The sequence below is a fragment of the Oculina patagonica genome, chromosome 10, assembly GCF_052425735.1.
Source record: "Oculina patagonica isolate OP01 chromosome 10, crgOcupat, whole genome shotgun sequence".
Taxonomy (NCBI): Eukaryota; Metazoa; Cnidaria; class Anthozoa; order Scleractinia; family Oculinidae; genus Oculina; species Oculina patagonica.
The window spans coordinates 16,271,790-16,294,151 of NC_135767.1; the positions used below are offsets into that span (position 1 = coordinate 16,271,790).

At 40.0% G+C, this 22,362-nt stretch overlaps 1 protein-coding gene across 3 annotated transcripts in view; it reads right to left on the reverse strand.

Annotated features, from left to right (window-relative positions):
* Nucleotides 1–3,672: 3,672 nt before the first annotated feature.
* Nucleotides 3,673–22,362, reverse strand: part of LOC144628957 (uncharacterized) — a 39,254-nt gene continuing 20,564 nt past the window's right edge. For 2 of the 3 annotated variants that reach the window (XM_078487080.1, XM_078487079.1), the window contains exons 21-34: nucleotides 21,458–21,526; nucleotides 21,103–21,336; nucleotides 20,043–20,204; nucleotides 19,271–19,432; nucleotides 18,557–18,718; nucleotides 16,547–18,084; nucleotides 15,056–15,917; nucleotides 12,469–13,101; nucleotides 11,605–11,844; nucleotides 10,136–10,327; nucleotides 9,234–9,698; nucleotides 8,345–8,509; nucleotides 5,510–5,624; nucleotides 3,673–4,841 (exon numbers count right to left, since the gene is read on the reverse strand). In XM_078487080.1, the coding sequence (XP_078343206.1) occupies nucleotides 4,436–4,841; nucleotides 5,510–5,624; nucleotides 8,345–8,509; nucleotides 9,234–9,698; nucleotides 10,136–10,327; nucleotides 11,605–11,844; nucleotides 12,469–13,101; nucleotides 15,056–15,917; nucleotides 16,547–18,084; nucleotides 18,557–18,718; nucleotides 19,271–19,432; nucleotides 20,043–20,204; nucleotides 21,103–21,336; nucleotides 21,458–21,526 (5,405 nt within the window). In that variant the 3' untranslated portion in view covers nucleotides 3,673–4,435. The remainder of the gene's footprint in view (nucleotides 4,842–5,509; nucleotides 5,625–8,344; nucleotides 8,510–9,233; nucleotides 9,699–10,135; nucleotides 10,328–11,604; nucleotides 11,845–12,468; nucleotides 13,102–15,055; nucleotides 15,918–16,546; nucleotides 18,085–18,556; nucleotides 18,719–19,270; nucleotides 19,433–20,042; nucleotides 20,205–21,102; nucleotides 21,337–21,457; nucleotides 21,527–22,362) is intronic. The other variant, XM_078487081.1, reaches the window with a different exon arrangement.

The window sequence follows — 22,362 nt, forward strand, 5'->3', positions numbered from 1 at the left end:
TCAGAATCATCAATAGAAATCATGCAGGGTACATGTATCACAGGTTAGTTGGTTGGCAACGAGAGACTGGAATCCTCTCCTTCCTTTCAGGAAGCCCTAGTTCCCAAGAAACTGGGGTCCTAATCTCTAGGACCCTTGGGAACAAACACAACCATATGCCCTGGTTCCCAAGAAACTGGGGTCCTAATCTCTAGGACCCTTGGGAACGTTCCCAAGAAACTGGGGTCCTAATCTCTAGGACCCTTGGGAACAAACACAACCACATGCCCTGGTTCCCAAGAAACTGGGGTCCTAATCTCTAGGACCCTTGGGAACAATCACAACAACCAACAACAGCAACACTGGGGGGCCCCACTATAAGGGGAAAGCTGACCCTGTGAGGCTATGGGGCAAAAGGGCGAATGGTACAGAGCACTTCATCCCCACAAATACACGAAGTGTATTCCCCATAGACGAACAGCACGAAAATATAAAATAGGTTGAAGTTAACATGTAAATAAGTAGTAGTAGCCCTTCACTCGACTCCTTTTCAGGAGTATAGACTATCAACAGTCTCTCGTCATAGTATCCTGTCCTGTGCATCCTTCTCTAGCTGGTACCAACTCTTGCCCATGGACTCGATCTCTGCTTTTAGCGAACGTCTCCAGGTGTTTCATGGTCGACCTCTCTTTTGACTCCCTTCAGGATTTCAGGTCAAAGCTTGCCTTTTGATGGAACAGGAAGGCATCCGTAAGGTGTGACCTAGCCATTTCATACACGTAAAGGAGTAGATATATAAATTCAAGACTGTTAATACTAAAATGCCCTATTCATGGTTTCCCTTTGAATGATACAGCACAAATGCAATGAGTGCTGGGAAAAACGGGAATAAAAGACCTTATACAGAGCAAAAGTTTGTTATTCACCACTGGAATTATACATTGCTGACCTAAGAAACATGGCAGGAAGGCAGAACTCACACAAGAATAAATCAGGGTAGAAGGTGCAAAAAATAAGGCGTATTTGAACAATTAAGACACTTGCTACACAGACATGCATTCATTTTAGATAGAGTAGCTCCTGTTGGATTTATCCTTGTGCCACTAAACTTGGCAGGCTTGAAATGGTTCAATGCTTCTGCATGAACAAAGTAATGTATTCACTACAAAGCAAAATGTTATGTTTTGATCCTAGAATCCTCACTTTTATATTTCCTGTGACATACTCCCGTAGAAAGTCCTGTTATTGTATTTTATGTTAGGGCCGTTCCTAGGCAATTTTAGTGGTAGTAAAGGCAGGTACGCCCCTGTATGTCTTGGATCAAATTCTTGCTACAATAATATTATTGTTCAATTTCCCCTTGAGTTATAACATATTTTTTGTTAAAATGGCAGTGACAATGGCACCTTTAAATACCTCAAATTTCTTGCATTAAATGTAAAAACTGTTTACATTTTTAGAATCTTCATAAAGTATTCTATAAGCTGAGAACTTTCGTTGCTTTGAGTTGTTATTTGTCCTATTTTTACTTTAGTGACAAGGGACGAGAATTCACCACCCTAGCCTCCAGCAAAGCTAAGTTTATGTCGCTCTTCCTCAACTTTGAGCAGCCAAATTATAAAGGGTCTCGTCTACTCAGGTATTAAGACATGACTTCGAACATTACAGAAGATAACAATAGCGAATTCCACCGGTATCTTGTAATTTCCAGCCCTTTAGGCTTTTCGACGGCTGGTGGAAACGGCAGCCTGCAAATTGCTCTAAGTTTCGTTTGTTTTCATATTGAAATCTCATTTAACGCCGGTCTAATATAACGCAAAATAGAATCAGCTTATAAATATTTATACTTAGCTTTTAGCAAGCTCCACTTGGCCAAGATGCACCCTAGGGAAATCCGGATTGCTTGTCCAATTTTTTACTGACCACTTTCGACGGGAGAGAAGGCGGCGCGCTAAACGAGGCTTGAAAGACATTCACGACGGCCTTGACCCTTGTTGACTGTTCTCCGGCTTGACAAGAGAATAGTATATTCTAGTTGAAGAAATCGTCTTGTTCTTTATAAGTCGTTCATTCACATGAAGCTTACATAATCTCGGGCAAACGAAGGCATGTTGTCTCCACCATACAAATAATGTTTTTGTGAGGTTAATGCTTTTTGCTGTAGTGCCGGGTTTAGCCGCGGTTTGGAGACCACAGGACCTTGAAGCCGAGTCGGTAGAGTGGCCATATTCCGGTAGAGGTAATCTGTTCTGTGTGTGCATATCAAGTTCCTGAGTTGCTGGACCGAATACCTGTTCAGTAGTGCAAGGCCTTCGACAGATCGTCCGCACATTTATCTTCGAACGACAGAATAAAATGTGTAAAACCGAAACGTAGTTCGTGGGCAGATACCAGAATAACTCATAAAGTACTGATGGAGCGATGTTGAAGCGAAAAACAATCGAAAGATATCACAGCAATAATAATTATTGTGAAAACTCTTTTAGGGAGCTCAGAGAATTTGAAGTAAAACTACTCAAGTCTAGATAAAACCGCATGGCCTTGATTGACATAATAGAAAAGGGGCGATGTGATTGGCCAGCCCGAATAGCGCATCACACTCTAGAAGTGAGTTTGACCTTTGAATGTAACGCAAGAGTGATAGTCTTGCAGCATATTGCGTGACAGATCTGCGTATTTGAATAGAGTGATCTTATGACTTCTCTGAACTCCTTTCATGGTTGTCACATTAACTTTAATTTATATTACATGTAAATTGGCATTTATATTACATATAAATTTGCTCAAAATTTGTCAATTGAGAGTCTTTCTGCTCTATCACTCTCTATTGAGGAAGGGATGCGTGATTTCGTGACAAGAAATAGCTTCTCAGATTTCTCTGTTTGTTTGTTTGTTTGTTTGTTTGTTGTTTTGTTTTATTTATTTATTTATTTTTTTCTGATGGATCCCATTAAAAAAGGCATATAATGTTCGCGGAAAGAATGATTTCAAAAATAACCCAAAGGATAGTCATGCTCGGGTGATGGCCTTCTAACGACAAGTAGGGTGAGGACGCCTTTTAATTATAAGGCAAAGCGATTTATACCTTTGATCTGACTGCATTACGCAGGTAGGACCTGAATTATTAAGTCCTTCATACAATTTTCAATGCAAGACAGTTTGTTTCAAACATTTATTTTGCTTTCTTGACTGGAATAGTAACACATTATGATTTTGTCTTTCCTTTTGTTGTTATTGATCTTATGGTACAACAAACGTTGCTAAATGTAAAAGAAAAGAAAAAAACGAAAGAAAGAAAAGTATCCGAAAAATCCCGGGGTCCGACTGTAATTCACTTACTGGGGCATCAGTTAAGGCTCGAGAGTAAGGATAAAACAGTCTTAGCTTTTTTTATGCTGCATTCCTTGTCAAGACCTTTACAAAAGCTAGCCATGGTTTCTTCAGCTACTGACCTCTAAATGTAAAGTTGTGTTACAATGAAACAGAAATTTAAAACAGTCTAAGCAAATATGACCAGTTTCGCTCCAGTTACGTGGGCGGAAATATTCATATCTTATGTTCCAAGCCAGGCAATCAACGCTAGTTCCGCTCTTGCAGACTCTAGGCCAATGGGAGTGCTTGAAACTTTACAGTTCGGTAGTGTTGAATTTGAAATATCGCCGCTTGTTGAGAATATCACAACACTTATTCAAATTCGGAGAACATATCGTTTATTTATATTTGTATTATTTTTATATAAATACAACGGTAAACGCTCTAAAACATAGTTTAAATTGTCGTTTCTCGCCCTTTTTGAACTTCAATAGTTATTCTCCTATTTTAGGGCAATACTGTACAAAGCAAGCCTACTTTAGCTTCTAGCTGTATGAGCGCACTTAACAGTCAAATATCAACACGCGTTTAACAGTGCTCACCTTAATTATGCAGCTATCTATTACACGCTTTTACTGGCATCACAATCAGCATAAATTATACCCTATAAAACCCTTGGGGGAAGCCAAGTTTACTTTTCAGGTCCCAGTGTATCCGATGAGCTTGGACTTCGCCGTGTTCGAGCAATTTTTAACAGTACAAAATATTAATATTCCTCGCACTTTTTACAGAATAGAGCACCCTAAAAGCAATTAGTATAACAAAATGTGTTGATTTTGAACGGAGTTTTATTGACTGCGCGTAAAGTCAGCTAGTGATTCAACCGATCTAAAATTAAAACTCGCTGAAATCAACGAACAGAACTTGTCAATTACGAGTCGTTCTGCTATTTTAGGAAATGAATGCGTTATTTTGTGGCATTTTCCTTCTCAGTTTCTCAGTTTTTTTTTTGAAAGATAAGATTGAAAAAGAAACGCGGTAAAAATGGTTCCAAATATAACCAGAGTGGTAGCTTTGCTTCTTCTTCTGGTCTTCTGGCGACAAGTAGGGCGAGGACGCCTATTTGATTAATTAGCGAAGCGACTTACACCTCTGATTGAGTCACTGGATTCTCGTAATGAGGGTCTCCAGTATTAAGCCCTGATTGAGTCACTGGATTTTCGTAACGAGGGTCCCCATTAATAAGCCCTGCATAGACAGCATTTGATCTTCCATTCCCATCATTTAGTTCCTGGTAATGTCCGTTGCTGCGACCAGCTACGCCAGAATTTGCATAAGTGTGCGGAACAGTGTCTGGTATTGTACTATATACTGGATCCTTCTCTGTTGTGCTGTCTGTCTCCTCATTCTGCGACGATCCTCTCCTTCTTAACGGTAAGTCATATCCATCGAATCCTGGGTTACCGTGACCAACTTTGTTGTCCGCCTTGTAACGGAGTGAGTTATTGCTCGACTTTGGTTTATCAGCAAAGCAGTATGAACGGCGGAAGCTGTGTAAAGAACAAAATAGACCAGAAATCGTTATTTTGCACCTTGGAAGCACTGATGGAAAACGATGTTCTGTGGAGATGCTTATATGAGTCAGTAATCGAACTCGAGCTCTGGAAAACGAGTTATTTAGTCTTCAGTGACAGCAGTGGAGAATGTATAGGAAGGACCAGTCCCATCCCCTTGTGACGGAACCTCCCAAAGATCCAAATTAGAATAGAAAAGAGCACAAACCCCTATTCAAATTTCCCAAATGTCTTTAACAGTCTCCGGTGTGTCCGTAATCGATTTGTGACAACGTATATCTAGGGACGATTATTATTATTGGGTGCTTTTTGGGTAGTTCTTTAGACGTCGGAGGAAAGTGAACGTACGCTCTGAAGGTGACGATGCCACAGGTGTTGTCAAATACAATCTTAACAGATTGCAAACCCCTTTCCAGAATTTTCGGGAAAGGAGTTTCGTTTAAATTCCTACACCATATTATTCCACCAAGCTGATAAAACGAGTTGTGTCTTGACAAGCCAAGTTTATGCTGCACTAGTGATAGTTTTGAAACTATATTGCTTGGGGGGGGGGGGGGGGGCACCCCCACCCCCACCCTTCTTGCCCTCCTGATTTATACCCGAGAATTGTTGTAATACATTCGTTGCGCTCCATACATACATACCAGCAGTAGGCAACAACGGCAATGCCAAGTATCACAATAGCTGCAGTAACTACCAATCCTGCAATGAGGGCGGCGTTATCCTTTTCTTTTGATTCGACTTTTGTCCTCAAGACGTCTGTAGGCGAAAACAGAAAACAAATCGTCATGCCATAGCTAATCTCTCGATATTATTAAATCATAAAAGCTATGTAACAGAAGATCCATGTATCTTATATACTGCCGTATTGTATTGTCAGGTACGTCGTTTACAATACTTGTCATTGCCAGCCGTCGTCTTTTACTCCTGGAGGTTAGAAAACACCACGCATAATCCTACTAGAAAGAACGCTTCTTTATGGACCTGTTTAAGGTGGCCCGCGGGTATTTATGATGCTGACAGTTCCCTTTTTTAAGCGCGTTTTGAGACGGGAAATGCAAAACAAATCGACAAATTTTTCGCAATTTAAGATAACGTCATTTGTGTCATAATTTCAAAAGTTCGGCTGAAAACCATCCATCTTTATTGACTGCTAACATTTGATGTATATACACGATCTTTCTAACTTTTACACACAAGATTAAGGTGACATCAGCCTCAAAACTGGCTGGTACTGGGTTATTATAAGTAACACATTTATGCGACGGTCAAGTCAAACGCATAACACAACAGTTTTCAAAGGCAAAATAAAGATGTCGCTCGTTCAGGAAATCTACGGAGTGGATTTTCCTGTAAGTTGTTGTGAGTAAACTTCAACTGTTTGGCAGCGTTTTGGGGAAATTGCGAAACAAATCACCGTGGCATTTTAAAAATAATCGCATTTTATTAAAAACGAAGGCTTCCGAAAATCGCTCATTACTTAAACAAATCGCGTTTGATCGCCATAAAATTTATCATTTTATATAATTTAAGCATTATTCTTCAGTTTCTCAAAAATCTAAGCAATCGCTTCACGTTTTCCCGTTTTAAAACGCGCTTAAAAAAGGGAACTGTCAGCCTCATAAATACCCGCGGGCCACCTTAACGTGGCAAACACCGATCAGCTGCTGTTAAGGTTAGCACCGATGCGAGCAAAGTCTTTCGTTTATAAATGTAGTTAAACAAAATATCTACTTCTTTGTGTAGAGTACATGTATTTATCTCTTAACCCTTTCACTCCTAAACGCACATTCAGGCGCTATTTGGAGGTGCAGTCATAGATTCACTTGTGATGTCATCAATAAGCACGTCAGTGGAATTTCGTGATAAGAATCTGACAGAGCTTGGATCGACCCAGGGGGGGGGGGGGCACCGTTCTTTGAATACATAGCAGTGCTTGGAAACGGTGCGAGTCCATGTCAATCAAGCCGTTGCTAAGAAAGACGTCAAACAAAAGTTTTGTTTTCTCAGAAAGATTTAAATATCAATGACCGCGTGCGTATGAAATGCGAATAGTCGCTGTGTTTGCGTTTGATGTTTTACGCCGCTGAGATGTTTTTTGGCATTTTCCGCCAGATTTCCACCTAATGTCTCACGTCACTGAGAATGTTTTGGCGGCGGCGTGGAATAACAAGCGAAAAAAAATTGTCACGTTTGGAATTTAACAACCAAAAAAATAGAAAATAATTTCAGAACCATTGGAGTTATTTTTAATTAGTATAATTCACAAGCCTTACTTTTGCCAGACTGGTCACCGTTATCACTGTTTGTTGTCTTGATGTCCGGAAGACTTCAAAGAAGCAATCAAAATGCAAATAGCTATTGTGTTTTGTGCACGGTCAAGACCAAATCATGCGAACTAAACAATGAAATTTGTCAAGCTATTCACTACGCCCTTAGCAACCATTCGATAGCTACTGCGCAGTCTCGGTTGCCCGGCACCGCTATGATTACTTTTTGAGCCGTGTAACAAAGGAAGTTTCTTCCCCCCCCCCCCCCCCCCCTGGATCGACCTTTCTACAGGACTGTTCATTTTGAATATCGGTTGCATTCTGACAGAGGTAATCAAAGAAAAGCACAATCCATTTTTGGTGCAAAATCGTTGCTTAAACAGGCCAGTACACCTGTAATTGGTCAAGGTCGCCTTTTCAGTGTTTTCCAATGATAACGTCAAATTTTTTTTGGCCAAAAGAAAGGATATGAAGAGTTGAAAGTAAGGAGAATAAGAAGGCAGGAAAAAAAGGAAGCAAAAGGGGCAAAAAAAAAAAATTGGAACGGTTCAGCAAAAAAAAAAGGCTATATGCGCATGCACCAAAGTAAAATATTGTACATTTTTACACAGAATCTTTATGGAAATGTTGCTGAAGTGTAACAAAGTGCTTCTTTAGCAAAGTTGAGGTAAATTCCAGACCATAGCACCAAAATTTCAGTTTAGCGGCTAAAAAAAACGCGTTTTTTGAGAAAATTTGGGGGTCAAAGGGTTAATATCGCTTATAACTTGGTTTTTACTTTAAAAAAGCTTGTCATATGCATTCAAGAGTAAAATTAAATTTCTTTCTTAGTCATCTTCACGTCACCTATCGTGAGACTCCGCAGAGCAGAGCCACACAGTGCAGTCAACTCCCACTGTAACGGACACCTTTGGGACCACAATATGGTGTCCGTAATAGAGAAAGTCAATAGTAGCGGGAGTCATTTCAGTAATTCTTATTCGCCAGGACTTCAGCTCATGTCCGTAATAACAGGGTGCTCGTAATAGCGAGGTATACGCAAGGCGGGAGTTGACTGCATATGGTACCCTTATGTGGCATTCTGATCTTAAGTTTGCCCCTCGTTGTTTTGTGAAATGAAACCTGGGATTAGTTTTAAACTGCCTTCTTATGCATTGTTGTTTTCTTAATTAATTCTTCTGCAACAAAATCGGTGTGATATAAACTCACCTGCAACGCAGTTCTCACTTGAAGTGGCTCCCGTGCTATTGGTTGATTTTCCTTCATCGCATTTTATGCAGATGGTCTGTCCTTCCTTGCCTTGATAACTGCCTTTAAGGCATGCTTCACACTTGAAACTCTTTTTATCATACAATGTTCCTACGGGACAAGCCACTGTCAAAGACAAAGCACGTGTTAATATACAGCCGCCAAATGCAAGAGTTCTGCTGTTTCCAATGTAAGGCGGTCCATATTTTCAATATTGACTGCTAAGGGCAGTTAAAAAGGTATCACATCTATGCCAAATTTTAAGGAATTTCACCGAAGGAAACTCTAGTAAATCCCAGAGGAAAATTTCTAATTTCGCCCGAATAACAATTACGTCATCAGAATAGAAATTGTCCAAGATCGCTATTTGAGCATGCGCGAACTTTCGAACCATACGAGTTGATGTGTAAAGACGAGCGTTCCCCGTTGTTGTTGGTTTTTGTGCGAATATCTGTTAACCCAAAGGTTAGTTAGAGAAATACCTTAATACTTTATGTAGCAGAATCTCTGAAATTCTGCTCGAAGTATCTCACAATCGCGGAGACTATTCTTTATTTTCTCTTTTGCTTTCGATCGTACTAACTTTACAAAAGTGGCCAGAAGCACCGCGGACGTTGTAAACACCTTTTTAGGGTGTTGTAAACTCTTTTACCTGCCCAACACAGGAAAGCACTGGTGTTGTTTCATTGGCAGGAAGCAAGTTTCGCGTTTTATCGCCGAAAATTTCACGCTCGCGTGAAGCCGCCATATTTGTTTTGATTTGCCGGCATTTCAAGCTCGCCCTTTCGTACCCATTCTTCGCGCGGTCAAGAAACCCTATGGAGCCACCTTAAATGTAAGCAATGCTTACCACATCCCTCTCCTTTACCAGCTGTAACGAATCCAGCACTGCACGTGACATTGGAGTAAAGATGCTGCAATGACGATCGGTCCGCAGTGCTGTTCATTCCACGCAAGCTTATCCGAAACTGGCCTGTGGCTACGGCATACTTCATTTGAAACAACACGGCTTCACTTGTCTCTTCCACATTGCCTCCTAATGAAGACGAATCAGCTCCTTTTACCACCAGTGAGAAAAGAACTTCCATCGCATGGTCCACTGCCCTTCTCTTCTTTTTACTGGCTTTCGATTCGCATCCGGGAACTGTGACGTCTCTTAATTCGCATGCATGGCATCCTTGGACTGTTGAAAGCGTGCCTTTGATTCCCTTTTCGACTGCAGAGTGTAACTCATTGTTATTTTCGGTGATGTCACATTGCATACCAGGAAACTTAATCGAGAAGCGATGCTCTATTTCTTTTGGCGCCGCTTTACCTGTGACAGAAAAGAATAAGTGAGTCAATATGTGGGTCAATTGAAGATGTAATGAGCTACTGCATTCTTTGCTGAGTTTGAATTTAAATACCTGTGTTATACCTATCTTTCGCTAACGATTGCACGTGCAAAAAATCAATGCACAAATGTTGGGCCCAATCAGAGGCCGGGATATTTAAGGTTCTGGAACTAGTCCGTTAATGGTAACGTAACGTATCGTAAAGTCCGTTAACTTTCGTTGCTGACTAACGCTTGACTAACCGTCCCTTGGTCTCCTGATAATGTTAAAATAAATCGAATGTTTACACTACTGTTTGCGTTTTGGTAACCTTTAAGGAATGTATATTTATGACGAATCTTGAACGTCTCTAAAGTGAGGAAGACGGCTATTTCTTCAGTTAAAAACAAAATACCCTTTCTAAAATCATTTTACGTACTTGAGCATATTGGTACTACCAGATCCTCTATGCCATTCCATTTCCAGTTTGTATCAGGACCACAGCCATACATAGTCATTGCCTCAGCACTGAACGAGTAACCTTCATCGCAGGACATGAGACAAAGCTCTTTGCCTGAAACCTTTTTGCAAGATTTTCTTCCATTCCTGGGTTTCTTTAATTCGGGACACTCTATAGAGTTGAGATAACAACACCGTTAGCCTTGCTCTTTTGGAAGATGCCTTAGGTCATAAATGTGAGGAATTTGTAAATACACCTAATTGCAATAAAGTTGTTATAGAAGATAAAAGAGAAAAAGGTAAATAGGAATTAATTAGCGCAGTTTCATAACTGGTAGCATTTACAGGAAACTCAAGAGTTTTTATCTGCACAACTTGAGTCCACTTTTTTATGCTGTGACAAGATAAATTGATACAGTCGTATTTTGAGCCATTTTAAGGCCGTTTGTACGAATTCATTCCTATTTGCCTTTTTTCCTTTTTCCCTTTTTTACGACAGCATTATTGTAATTAGGTTTCTCAAACTCATTAATAATTCATCAAGTTAAAACAAGGAAAATCATAGCCGTGACGGTTGTCTGGATACCCGATCTTAATTAGCACAGATTTTTACGATTTTATTTCTCCGCTTATTCCGTAGTTTTTGTTCCCGATGAAACACTGCCTCTCGTGTTTGATATATTACGTATACAATATTCAGTGAATAACATTTTGTTTGGAGGAAACATGCCTAAGGTACTTCCAGTTTCCAAGTTTCAAACATTACCCTGGTGTGATACCACAGGTATTACAACATCTGTCTAAGCCTAAAACATTTATTTTGCGTCTTTGACTAGAATAGAAACAAATTATGATTTTGCCTTTTCTTTTGTTGTTATTGATCTTATGGTACCTCAAACAACGAAAAGTAAATGAAAAACCCGCGGGGTACTTCCTATGATTAAGACTGTACGGGAAGGCTTTGCTCCAAAAGGCACCTTTTTAAGGCTGGAGGTATTTCAAAGGATAGTGATATCACGAGCTGAAGTATACGAACGGGTAGAAGAAACTTTCATTTCTTAATATTTAAAAGTTTTAAAGACCTTTTTAAAATATCTCAAAATGACGTCCTGATGTTAGGGATAAACGAAGTGTTAACTTTTAAAAAGAGATGCAATCATATGGTAGTTATGAATAAGGGGAACACTACTAACGAAGGCATATAAAAGGGTTACGATTTGGGTCAAAATACGAAACTGGAAGGGTTAAGTATATAAATGAAGCAACCGCCCCCCTCCCTCCAGGGTGAGGTCACGGGAGTTGATAAAGCACAGCGAAAAATTCTTCTCAGTTCTCAAATATCATAAAAAAAGGTTTGTAAATTTTAACAATACAAAACAAAGCCCGTCTGAAGAACTCTCCATAATATGTTTCTACAATTGCAGGTCGAAAGCTCTGGGGGTCTCATACCTTCTTCGTTGATGATTTTCTTCTCGCAGTTGGTTCCCCAATAACCTTTTTCACACACACAGTCATAACGGTTGACATCATCCACACACTTCCCATTATTACAGGGATTTGAGCGGCAATCGTCGATATTGATGTCACAGTGAGGACCTGTGAATCCAGCTTGACATGTGCAGTAGTAACGCCCCTGGCGAGACTCGCAGTGAAGGAAGTGCGAACAGTTATTTGTACACATGTCCAAAGCTGCAAGCAAAGCATTTAGGGAGGAAACTTTATTCAAAGTTTCGTCTTGAAACATATTGAGAAGTATTAAGTATCGCATCAAAGCACTACCAAATAATTTTCAGTCTGTTGGGCTAACACCAATTTAGGTTTTATCAGCAGTCCAATTATCATAAGGAGCCGCCACCTTACAATGATAGTTAACAGTACCAAATGATTGAATTTCTCAGTATCTTTCATTTGAACGGTCACATATTAGAACCACCTTGTACAGCGCCATATGAATGTAGTGCTCAAAAGTTTTCATTTGAATGGTCACACGCTAGTTATTAAAAGTTAGAACGACCTTGTACAGCACAATGAACATAAATGGTCAATGCTGGAGTTGCACTCAAAACTTGCAAGTTTAAACGACCTTGCACAGCGTATAAGGATGCTGCGCGGTTTTTAATATAAACAGTCACAATTTCTTTAATTGGGAGACTATAAATAAATAAGATCGTGTGTGATGAAAAAGTGAAAATTCTATCAAGGACACTTACGTCTTTGTTTCTATTTTTGGGACTGCCTTTAGTTCAGAAGAAGATGCAAGAACTACATGATTTACTACAGACGCCAAAAAGAACAAGTAAAAATAGAAAATACCTTTGCACTGCGTCTTGAATCTTTTTTCGACTTTTCCTTTGATTCCTGGTAAAAAGCTACTCCATGCTCGAACACTTCCAGCGATGGGCCATGTGCAATTATGAGCCGCGTTCCACATGTGGTCATCAGTCGCTGGCACATCCCAAAGGCTAACTTGATGCAACGTACCGACAAAAGCAGTCGAAAGGGCTGGGGCTTTTTCTCCTGCGAGATACCGCTGTCCGAGCGCAATCCATCCACCTCCTGTGATTGTATCTCCCATTTTGACATTTGTCGCCTTTTTTATTTCCTTTCTATCAACGTACACTGAAGTATTTCCAGAGAGTCCGTTCCACACTACTCCTACGTAATGCCAGTGTTCGTCTGCTAACTTGTAATCGGCACTGAGTACTTTATCTTTAATCTGCAGATGAACTTGAGACTCGGTAAAGGACAGCACTATGATGTCATCTGATCCTGGTTGCCCAGCAACGCTGTAGCTGAACAGTGTTCCTGACTTGTACCTGAAGTCTGCTCGGACAAACAAGGCGATGGTAAAGGATCTCATACTCGGAATACCTATTCCATCCGATAATAAAACCATGTCTGCTGTGCTTTTGCGTTTAAAAATAAGGTCAAAGTTGCCACCAAGAACTGCAAAACAAAATTAAGCGTCAGAAAACAAAGACCTTTTGGTGCTTTAATTTGTCTACAGAGAAACGTCTGAAACCCCTAAGGAGCTGGCAGTTCTTAACCGATGACGCAGCTCTACAAATATCCATACAGGAGTTATTTATCGGTTGGTATTTTTCCTACCAATCAAGGGCGTTAGACAGATCCCTGAAGTGTTATGTCATTACACATAAGTTTTCGGTTGGAATCTGAGACGCCTTTCCCAGGGATACATGAACATATTACTATTTTAAAGAAAGGCTTACTACAGTAAACTCCGCGTGTAAGGACGTACGTTTTTCAGAGTTTGGCAAAACAGGTTCTTGTATTATGGGGAACTTATTGACAGTTTAGGCTAAGTAGGTTCTTAATTAGGTTCTTAATTTCTACAAAGTAGACATTGTTGTTGATTAATCAGAAAATAGTATAAAATCTGGTTTATTCTTCAATATATATACTTATTAATGTACAACTTTAATTGATCAATGATACAGTACTTTATACCATGCCATAGAAAATACAGCCAATCAGAATACAGAAAAGTCGTTGTATATTCGACGATATTCAACCCAACCTTCCCATCGTGCGCTGCGATCTTATTCTCGATGAAAATTAGTGAGCATATTTTCTATGGCATGGTATAAAATAGTTACACAACACTTTCTCGTGGTATACTTAACAATTATTCCATGAGTCCGCGTTGGATACGAGGTGGTAAATAGCCAACGAGGCGCGAAGCGCCGAGTTGGCTATAACGACTCGTATCCAACAAGGGCGAATGGAATAATTGTTTTATTAAATTCTTCTCAAGTTCACTGAACTTGAAAATCGAATGGACATTTCATTTTGATGTAAACGAAGTGATAGTATGAGGAGACGCGAAAATTTCTGGCGCGGTGTTCACTTCTTGAGTTGAATGAAACATACGAGGAAAGCGAGCAAGAGAGTTTTCTTCAGAAGATTTTCCTCAAATAATCCCCTCTAAAGTCGTCTAAATATCATGGAAATTGTGACAACAGTTAAGATTTACGAGAAGATCCGAAGCAAAACCTTTTCTGGAAACAACAAGTCTTGTGCAAGTCGAACGAGGCAAGTGTTTAATTTGTACTTCTTTACGGCTCCACGGCTGTCATCAAGACTGCTATATTATTTGAAGCGAAATTGAGCTCAAAGTGGAACAGGTTTACTAAAGTATGAAAGGACAAAACCAAGATTGAAAGGTAACAAACTTTACTGAAGTGCTGAGCCTAGTTTTATGACGTATACTGAATGAAACTGTGTCAGTTTGCCGTTCTTTCGTAAATTATTTGCTGCTTTTATACTTTATTCACTCGCTCTTGCTGTGCGTTCAGTTTAAAAGTATTATTAATTACACTTTTCGCATCTATCCTTTTGTTTTGCGTAGTTTAATTAAGTATGGCATTTCTTTGGTTTTTGTAGGCACCGCTAATTATTTCTTGTTCATAAAGCTCGCCAAATTTGCTGTTCAAAACCATTTTGATGAAACTGTCGCTCCCCGCAGAAAAATTTTAGTTTGGCAACAGTAACGCAATCATTTTCCAAATAAGGTCAACAACCGGGATTGAGTGAACCAATCAGAATGCTAGAAATGCAATATCCGTGGCTGAAAATTTAATAATATGGAATATCCCACTTGTCACTTGTATTTTCTTCGTATACACAAGTGACTCGTGGGATATTCCATAGTATACAACTCGAAAGCGTTGCATAACTAGTATGTATATAACAACACCTTTTTGGTTTTTGGTAAAAAAATATATAACTTAAAAAAGTTAGACCCCACATATAAGAACCTGTTGGGATTTGTTTGGCTAAACAGGTTCTTATATTTTGGGGTATTAAAAAAGCAAATTTCTGCCAGAAGGTTCTTAAATCCCTAGGTTCTTACACGCGGGTTTTTACTGTATCTACTTACAGATGTCACAGCTGTCTCCAGTATAAGAAGGGTAGCACTCACAACCGTAACCATTCACAAGATCCTTGCAATACGAATTTGGCATACAAGGGTCCGAAGCACAGTCGTTAATGTCATCTTCACATGTAACACCAGTGAAGCCTGTCTTGCACAAACAAGTGAAGTTTCCTGTAGAGTTGTCAGACTTGCATGTGCCTTCATTTTGGCAAGGTGTTGACAGGCAGAGATCTGTGAGGTTTTCACAGTTCTCGCCAATAAACTGATCCATGCAATTGCACTTGTAACCAGGTGTCAGATCGATGCAGGTCCCATTGTTGGAACATGGGCTCGATTCGCATTCGTCAATCTCCGTTTCGCAGTACGTTCCGTTATAGCCTTCGGAGCACCGACAGGAGTATCCTAGGGTGTGGTCAACGCAAGTAGCATTGTTCAGACAGGAATTGTTAACACAGTCATCAATGTTGGTGTCACAGAGCCTCCCTGTATACCCAGCGACACACGAACAAGTGAAATTATTGACGGCGTCATGGCAGGTTGCGTTGTTGAAACACGGCCTTGCTAAACATTCGTCTACTTCGTACTCGCAGTATTTGCCAAAGTATCCACTGCTACAGTTGCAATAGAAGCCTGTGCGAGAGTTGACGCAGAAGCCGTTTTGGCTGCAGTTAGCTTCTTTACAGTAGTCAATGCGATTTTCACAGTGGTAGCCGTTGAAACCTTCTAGGCAAGAACAAGTGTAATTGGCCACCAAATCTGAGCACGTGCTATTGTTAACACACGGGCTAGATTTGCAGTCGTCAATGTTTTCTTGGCACTGCAGACCTGTGAATCCAGTTGGGCAGACACAAACGAAGCCATTTATCTGCATATATAAATAAGATAGATTTGAATACAAAAAAAGGCTTGGTCACTTGAACTTCGCTCTTTCTTATCATAGGCCAAAATATAAGCGTAGCGGACGAGAGGGTCGAAGTGAAATAATAATTATAAAGTTCCAATTTCCTTCAAGTGATATCATGAAAAGCAAATTGGATGCCATGACCATGGCTGAAACATGAGGTATTATTTATAGCTTTAAAAAATGCAACTACTCTAAATTTAAGTAACCTCTTGTATTGCATTCAGAATACTTCGTCAAAGTTAATCGAAACTATCACTTTGGGTCACTCTCTATTGTAAATTCACCCACTTTATCTCCAAACAATGCTGAGTATCAAAATTCAAGCGTGTGTCACACATCTTTTACAGTTCATAAGCACAGAGGTGGATAAGGGAAAAATACTTTTTCAGTTGACACAATTTGTCGTTCATTGTCAATTTGCAAACTAAGAGTGTTTGAAAAGAGAAGTGGTCCCAAACAGTGTTAGCCGGACTGACAGTGGCAAACGTTAAGGATAATCTTTGTTAAAAGAAGACTGAAGTTAAAGCGAATACAAGCAGGTCGACGCACAAATTAAAGTATTAACGTGCTATTCAAACCTGTGCCATTACCTGATCATAACAAGTCCCGCCATAGAAACAAGGGAAAGACGCACACTCGTCAATTTCCACAGTACAGTCGTCACCCAAAAATCCAGGCGCGCAGTCGCAGCTGTACCTGTTTATTCCGTCCCTGCAAGTAGATCCGTTACCACATGAGCTCATCAAGCAGTCGTCAATATCAACTTCACAGTGTCGACCGCTGAATCCATCAACACAGGCACAAGTGTAGTTATCAACTTTGTCGATACAGGTAGCATTATTGCGACACGGAGAGCTGGCGCATTCATCAATGTCAATGCTACAGTTTTTTCCTATGTATCCCTTATGGCAGTTACATCGATAGTCATTTATCAGGTCAACACAAGATCCGTCGTTCACGCATGGATTTTGCCCGCAGTCATCGATATTTATTTCACAGCTAATACCAGCAAAGCCGTCAGCACATGCGCATTCATATTCGTCTATGCCATCGACACAAGTGCCGTTGTTTAAACAGGTAGCATTTTTGCAATCGTCGACATTGATCTGGCACTGGTCTCCAACAAAACCATCAACACACTGGCAAGTGAAGGAAGTTACACCGTCAATGCAAGATCCGTTGTTGAAGCAAGGTACGGAAGCGCAGTAGTCGATGTCCACATCGCAGATTTTACCCGTAAAACCTTGCGGGCACACGCAGGTAAAGTTGTTCACACCATCGTGACACGACCCGTTGTTTGAGCAAGGACTTGTAGCGCAGTCATCGATGTTGATTTCACAGTGCAGACCATCAAATCCATCGCGGCAGTCACAGTGGTAGCCGTTCACCATATCGACACAGGTGGCTTGGTTTCTGCAAGGATTGGAGAAACACTCATCAATGTCGACGTCACATGCTATCCCAGTGAATCCTTTCTCGCAGATGCAGTAAAATCCATTGACCTGGTCCAGACATGTAGCGTTGTTCTTGCAGTCTGCGCCGGCACATTCGTCAATATTGTGCTCACAGTTGGCTCCGTTGAAACCTGCAGGACAGACGCAGTCATAACTGTCAATCCCGTCAAGGCATCGGGCGCCATTTTGGCAAGGGTCGCTTGCACATTCATCGATATTCTCTTCGCAGTCGTTTCCTTGGAAACCCGCTGCACAAACGCACTCATAGTTATTTACTTTGTCTTTACAAGTAGCTCCATTCTGACAGGGAGATATAAGGCATTCATTGATGTCCATATCACACAGCCTTCCCGTATAACCTGGTTCGCACTGGCATTGATAACCTCCAGGGAGGTTTTCACATGAGGCGTTGTTGGAACACGGCGATGAAATACACTCATCAATATCCTCCTCGCAGTTGAATCCTCTGAAGCCATGTGCGCATGTGCAGGTGTAGTTGTTGACAAGGTCATGACATGTACCATTGTTGAAACAAGGTTGGCCTTGACAGTCATCAATATTGGTGTCGCATTGTTTCCCCGTGTAACCCGGTTGGCAGGAGCACAAGAAATCGCCAATGAGATCGGTACACGTGGAGTTGTTGTTACAGGGGTTAGAGTCACACTCGTCAATTTCTGAAAAAAAAAGTAACATGTACAATAAAGACTATCAGTTTGCAGGTGCGAGTAAGGAAAGAAAAATATGCGATCTAAATGAAAACAAGTTATTTTATTGTCAGTATTTAAAAGTGGTTGCATATTTTTTTAGTGATAAACAACTTCTTAAATACTGGTGCATTGGGGCGTCAAAGGAGCTTTGACGCAGATGGGGTATCTCTGTTATTTTCGTCATTCGTGATACGATTATTTGAACACTTTTAGCCATACTCATTTCGTTTGGCTCATTTTAACGGTTTTACAGCTTAGAAACTATTATGAGGTTTCTGTCTTGAAGGCAACTTCACTTCGACAAGATCACAACCGTACTTCCTTCTAATTAGCGTAAATTACGATTTATTCTTGTCAAAGGGAGGTGATTGAAATTTATTCTACTAAGATATTTGGGTTCGCAAAAGCGAAGACTGGTATTTCAACTGAGACCACTAACCTATGCAGTCCTGTGAGTTCTTTGACCCGGGTTTCAGTGTTATTGTTGTTCCTGGACATGAAAAACACACTCGACTCTCATTACGAGGCTGAAAGGATCGTCGATCGCATAAAGAACATGGTGCCAGCCCGGTTGGAGAGAACGATCCAGTCGTGCATGGAACTGTGGGAAATAATTGATCAATAGACCGTTAACGAGGTATGTCAACCAGTTGAAGATTTTTAAAAAAAATATTATGTGATAACAATACTTATAACTTATACTAGTATTTAATATAAAGGAAGATTCGTGCAGACATTGTTGAGACTTTGGACGTTGACACCTTCTAAGAAAACCTTAACTGTAAATATATTGCCAACAAAAGGCAGTTGTCTGTTTGTACGAGTTAGCAGCCACATATCCAGGTGAATCAAAACGAAAGGTTGCGTTCCAAGCTATTATTCATGAAATGGTAGTCCATTGTCCATTGTCCTTACATCTTGCCAATACACACGCACGAGACTCACGTTTTGTGGCGAAGAAAATAAAGCAACATTGCAGGCTAGAGCAAGTTCCGATACAGATCCATACATCTTATTCAGAAATAATTATCCATTACAAGGCCTACTCGGTGCAAAATCTGCTAGTGACTATTGCAGGGCCTGCAACCATCCAGCATTGTGGATTTTGTATCACGTGACCTGACATTATACTTGTGGAATGTAATTTAAATACCTCCGCATTGCACAGAGCTGTTGGATCCCTCGGCGGGCGTTGTTTGGATGGGACCGCATTGTAAGCATGAGAGTTGTCCCTCCAAGTCTTGATAATATCCCTTGTCACAAGGAAAACATGGCTCCATTCCGGTGGGAGAATATGAACCAGGTTTGCAAAGAGCTATCGCGAAAAAATAACAGAAACTGCCATTTATCACTCAATTCAGTATGTCATATAATACTCTAATTCTGCGTTATATATACGCAAATTGGGGCTATAAACCACAGAAAGTTACCCTGTATTTATATAGCTAATGATAAAATATTGAAATTGCGACATTTCTAATAAGAGTACACAGATGACACAGGGTCTCATTTAAATTTTGGTAGAATAACCACTTAACGAGCCGTTTTAGCGCACCCCAGTTGTCTGTTTTTGAAGAAAGAAAGTTTTGCTTTGCTACCAGTTATGCAAAGGGTAGAAAATAAAATAAAAACGAAACTCTTTCGTGTTACTTTCGGTGGGCTAATAATCAAGCTGAAATTCGTGTGACCTTGCCTAGTGCCCCTCAAGAATGACTGTTTTTCGTGTACTCAATTCTTCTCCGACTTACGTCGAGCCCAAAATCCCGATAATGACGTACACTGCAGAGATGCCTGTTAAGTCTATCTAAAGAGTTACTGTCTCGTTCTTCACCCGAACATACGCCAAAGAAAATGATGTCATTTTCAGGTCGAATCCTTACAATAAACTTTTGTTTCGTCAATCTTCTTAAAAAAGCTATACCTACCTAAACAGCTGGAACTGTTATCCGTTCTTGACTCTGTTGTAGAAGTATTCGATGGACACCTTGAACACTTTTGCTGTGCAGGAAACTCTTGGTATGTACCAATAGGACAGTCCTCGCATTTTCCATTTGCCTGGTTCAAGTAAGTCCCTACTGTGCAATTTACTATGGAATGCAAAGATCAACAAATAAGTTTTCACTAAAGTCAAACATGTCGGCATTTGCTAAGGGAGAATAGACTGGGGTAGGATACTCTATAAAGTTGTATATGGGAAGGTTTCGTACCGAGTTCCAACCCCTTTCCCTTTTATATACCATTTTCACAGAAAAAGAAACCCTTTCGTATACCTTTTATGAAAAAGGTGACCCCTTTTATATACCTAAATGGCATGACATATACCTTAAACGGGAAGTCTTGTTGTCTTGATGTAGCATTTAAAAAAATAAGATGATACGCCCATCATGTGTGCCTGTTTGAAATATTTTAGTTCATAGGCCTTTTAAGTCCCTAAATTACATATTTCGCTACCTTTCACTATAACTAAGCTTGTGAAATTTTACCTCTTTAAAGGTACCAATTAGGGCGGAGCCTCCCCGTATAGGACATTGTTAGTGTATACTAACTACCGGTTAGTACAAACTAAAACAGTGGATAGTGCTTTTGGAGTGCGCTGATTGGCTACTCAAACTCTTCTGGGCTTTATTAGCTCACTGTTTTAGTATATAATAAAAACAGCTATTCACCTCAGTGTCGGTGGCTAGTGGTAGATATTTACCTCGCTGGTTCGCGGCTCGGTAAATAGCCACCACTAGCCACCTCCAGTTTGGTGAATAGATTTAAATATACTGCTTGCATCTACGATGAATGTTAATTTTAGATAAAATAATTGTCAGTATTAATAGATCTCGTGACGCTTCTCTTTAGAATGATCTGGAAATGACTGAATAATAAACAAGGTGACTATATTCAATGGAGAACATCACATGATCAACAATGATCAATTTACTTACGTAGCTAACTAAAAAAAATCCTAAATAAAGTTATATTCCATTCTTTACTTACAGCAATAACCATCTCTGAAAGTTTGTCCTCTGGTACAAAATGGCTTTGGTTCCGAGATATTGAATGAGTTTTTGTTGGTAATAAACTTAGTACCATTGACGGTCAGGCTTAAGCTGCCATTATCAACTGCAAATTTAATCTGCCTGCTGATGTTTTTTGCAATCTGCACGCCATCTTCGCCAATCATAATCTGGTCCTGCTTGGTGTCATTGGCTTTCATACCATCGAGGTCCACTGTAGGAGACAAACAAAAAAATAGTGTTATAGCAATGATATTTCAAACTGCAACAACAGAAAAGACCTCTAAGGCTTTGAATTGCGTTCCGAGCCCACACTTCAATTAGTTTTAACCTACCAACGATATCTAGAGTGATTGTTGTTCGTGGAATCGATCTTCGAGTTCTTCCGTGGCGACCTTCATCGTCTGTAAATAAACACCAAAGAGGATTAGATGTGATTTAAGTGTCGTGCCATTTAAATAAGGAATTTTTACTGTTTATAAGTGATGCAGTATAGAAGAAGGTCTATAGATGAAACTGATGTACAACAATGGGCACGAAAGCAATAGGCCTTTTTCAAAAATGCCATAATACTCTTTGTTGTCCCTCCAAAATTTGGCATAAGCAATGCTTTCAATTTCTCCTGGGACATCAAGAGAAATTGACAACAATGCTTATGCAAACTTTTGGGAGTGGCGACCAAGAGTATTATGGTATTTTTGAAAATGGCCTATTGAAAGGTATCTTCATTTGGAATGGGGCCGCGGTAAAAAGTAGTTTCGACTTTTAAGCTGATGATGAAGCTTCATGATGTTGCCAAGCAAATGAAACTGGCTATGTTACAATTGGCGCGATCTGTTCATGATCAATTGTAACTGAAACTTGTCACTTCGTTTTCCTGCCTGCCTGCATGTCTGTCTTTTTGTCTGCCTGTTTGTCTGTATGTCCGTTGGCCTGCCACCGTTTATCTATTTGTTGTTTTGATTGGTTAGTTTTGAACTTCGAAACCCTTGGTAGCGAACAAGTTTTTAAACTAAAATACCTCCAAAAAATGTACAGCGTACAGCGTTCAACAAAAATCTAACGTGACCTAAATACAACCTATCCCCCTGTGAGCAGAGTACTCCCTTATAAAAGCTGTATTGGAGTGCTGTGCAAAAGGCAATGATTTTGGAGACGTCTTTGTAAATATCCAACTCATTTTTTTGTCTAAATTAGATTGTGCTTTGTCCACTCTTCTTTAGAACAATTCTTGAAAATA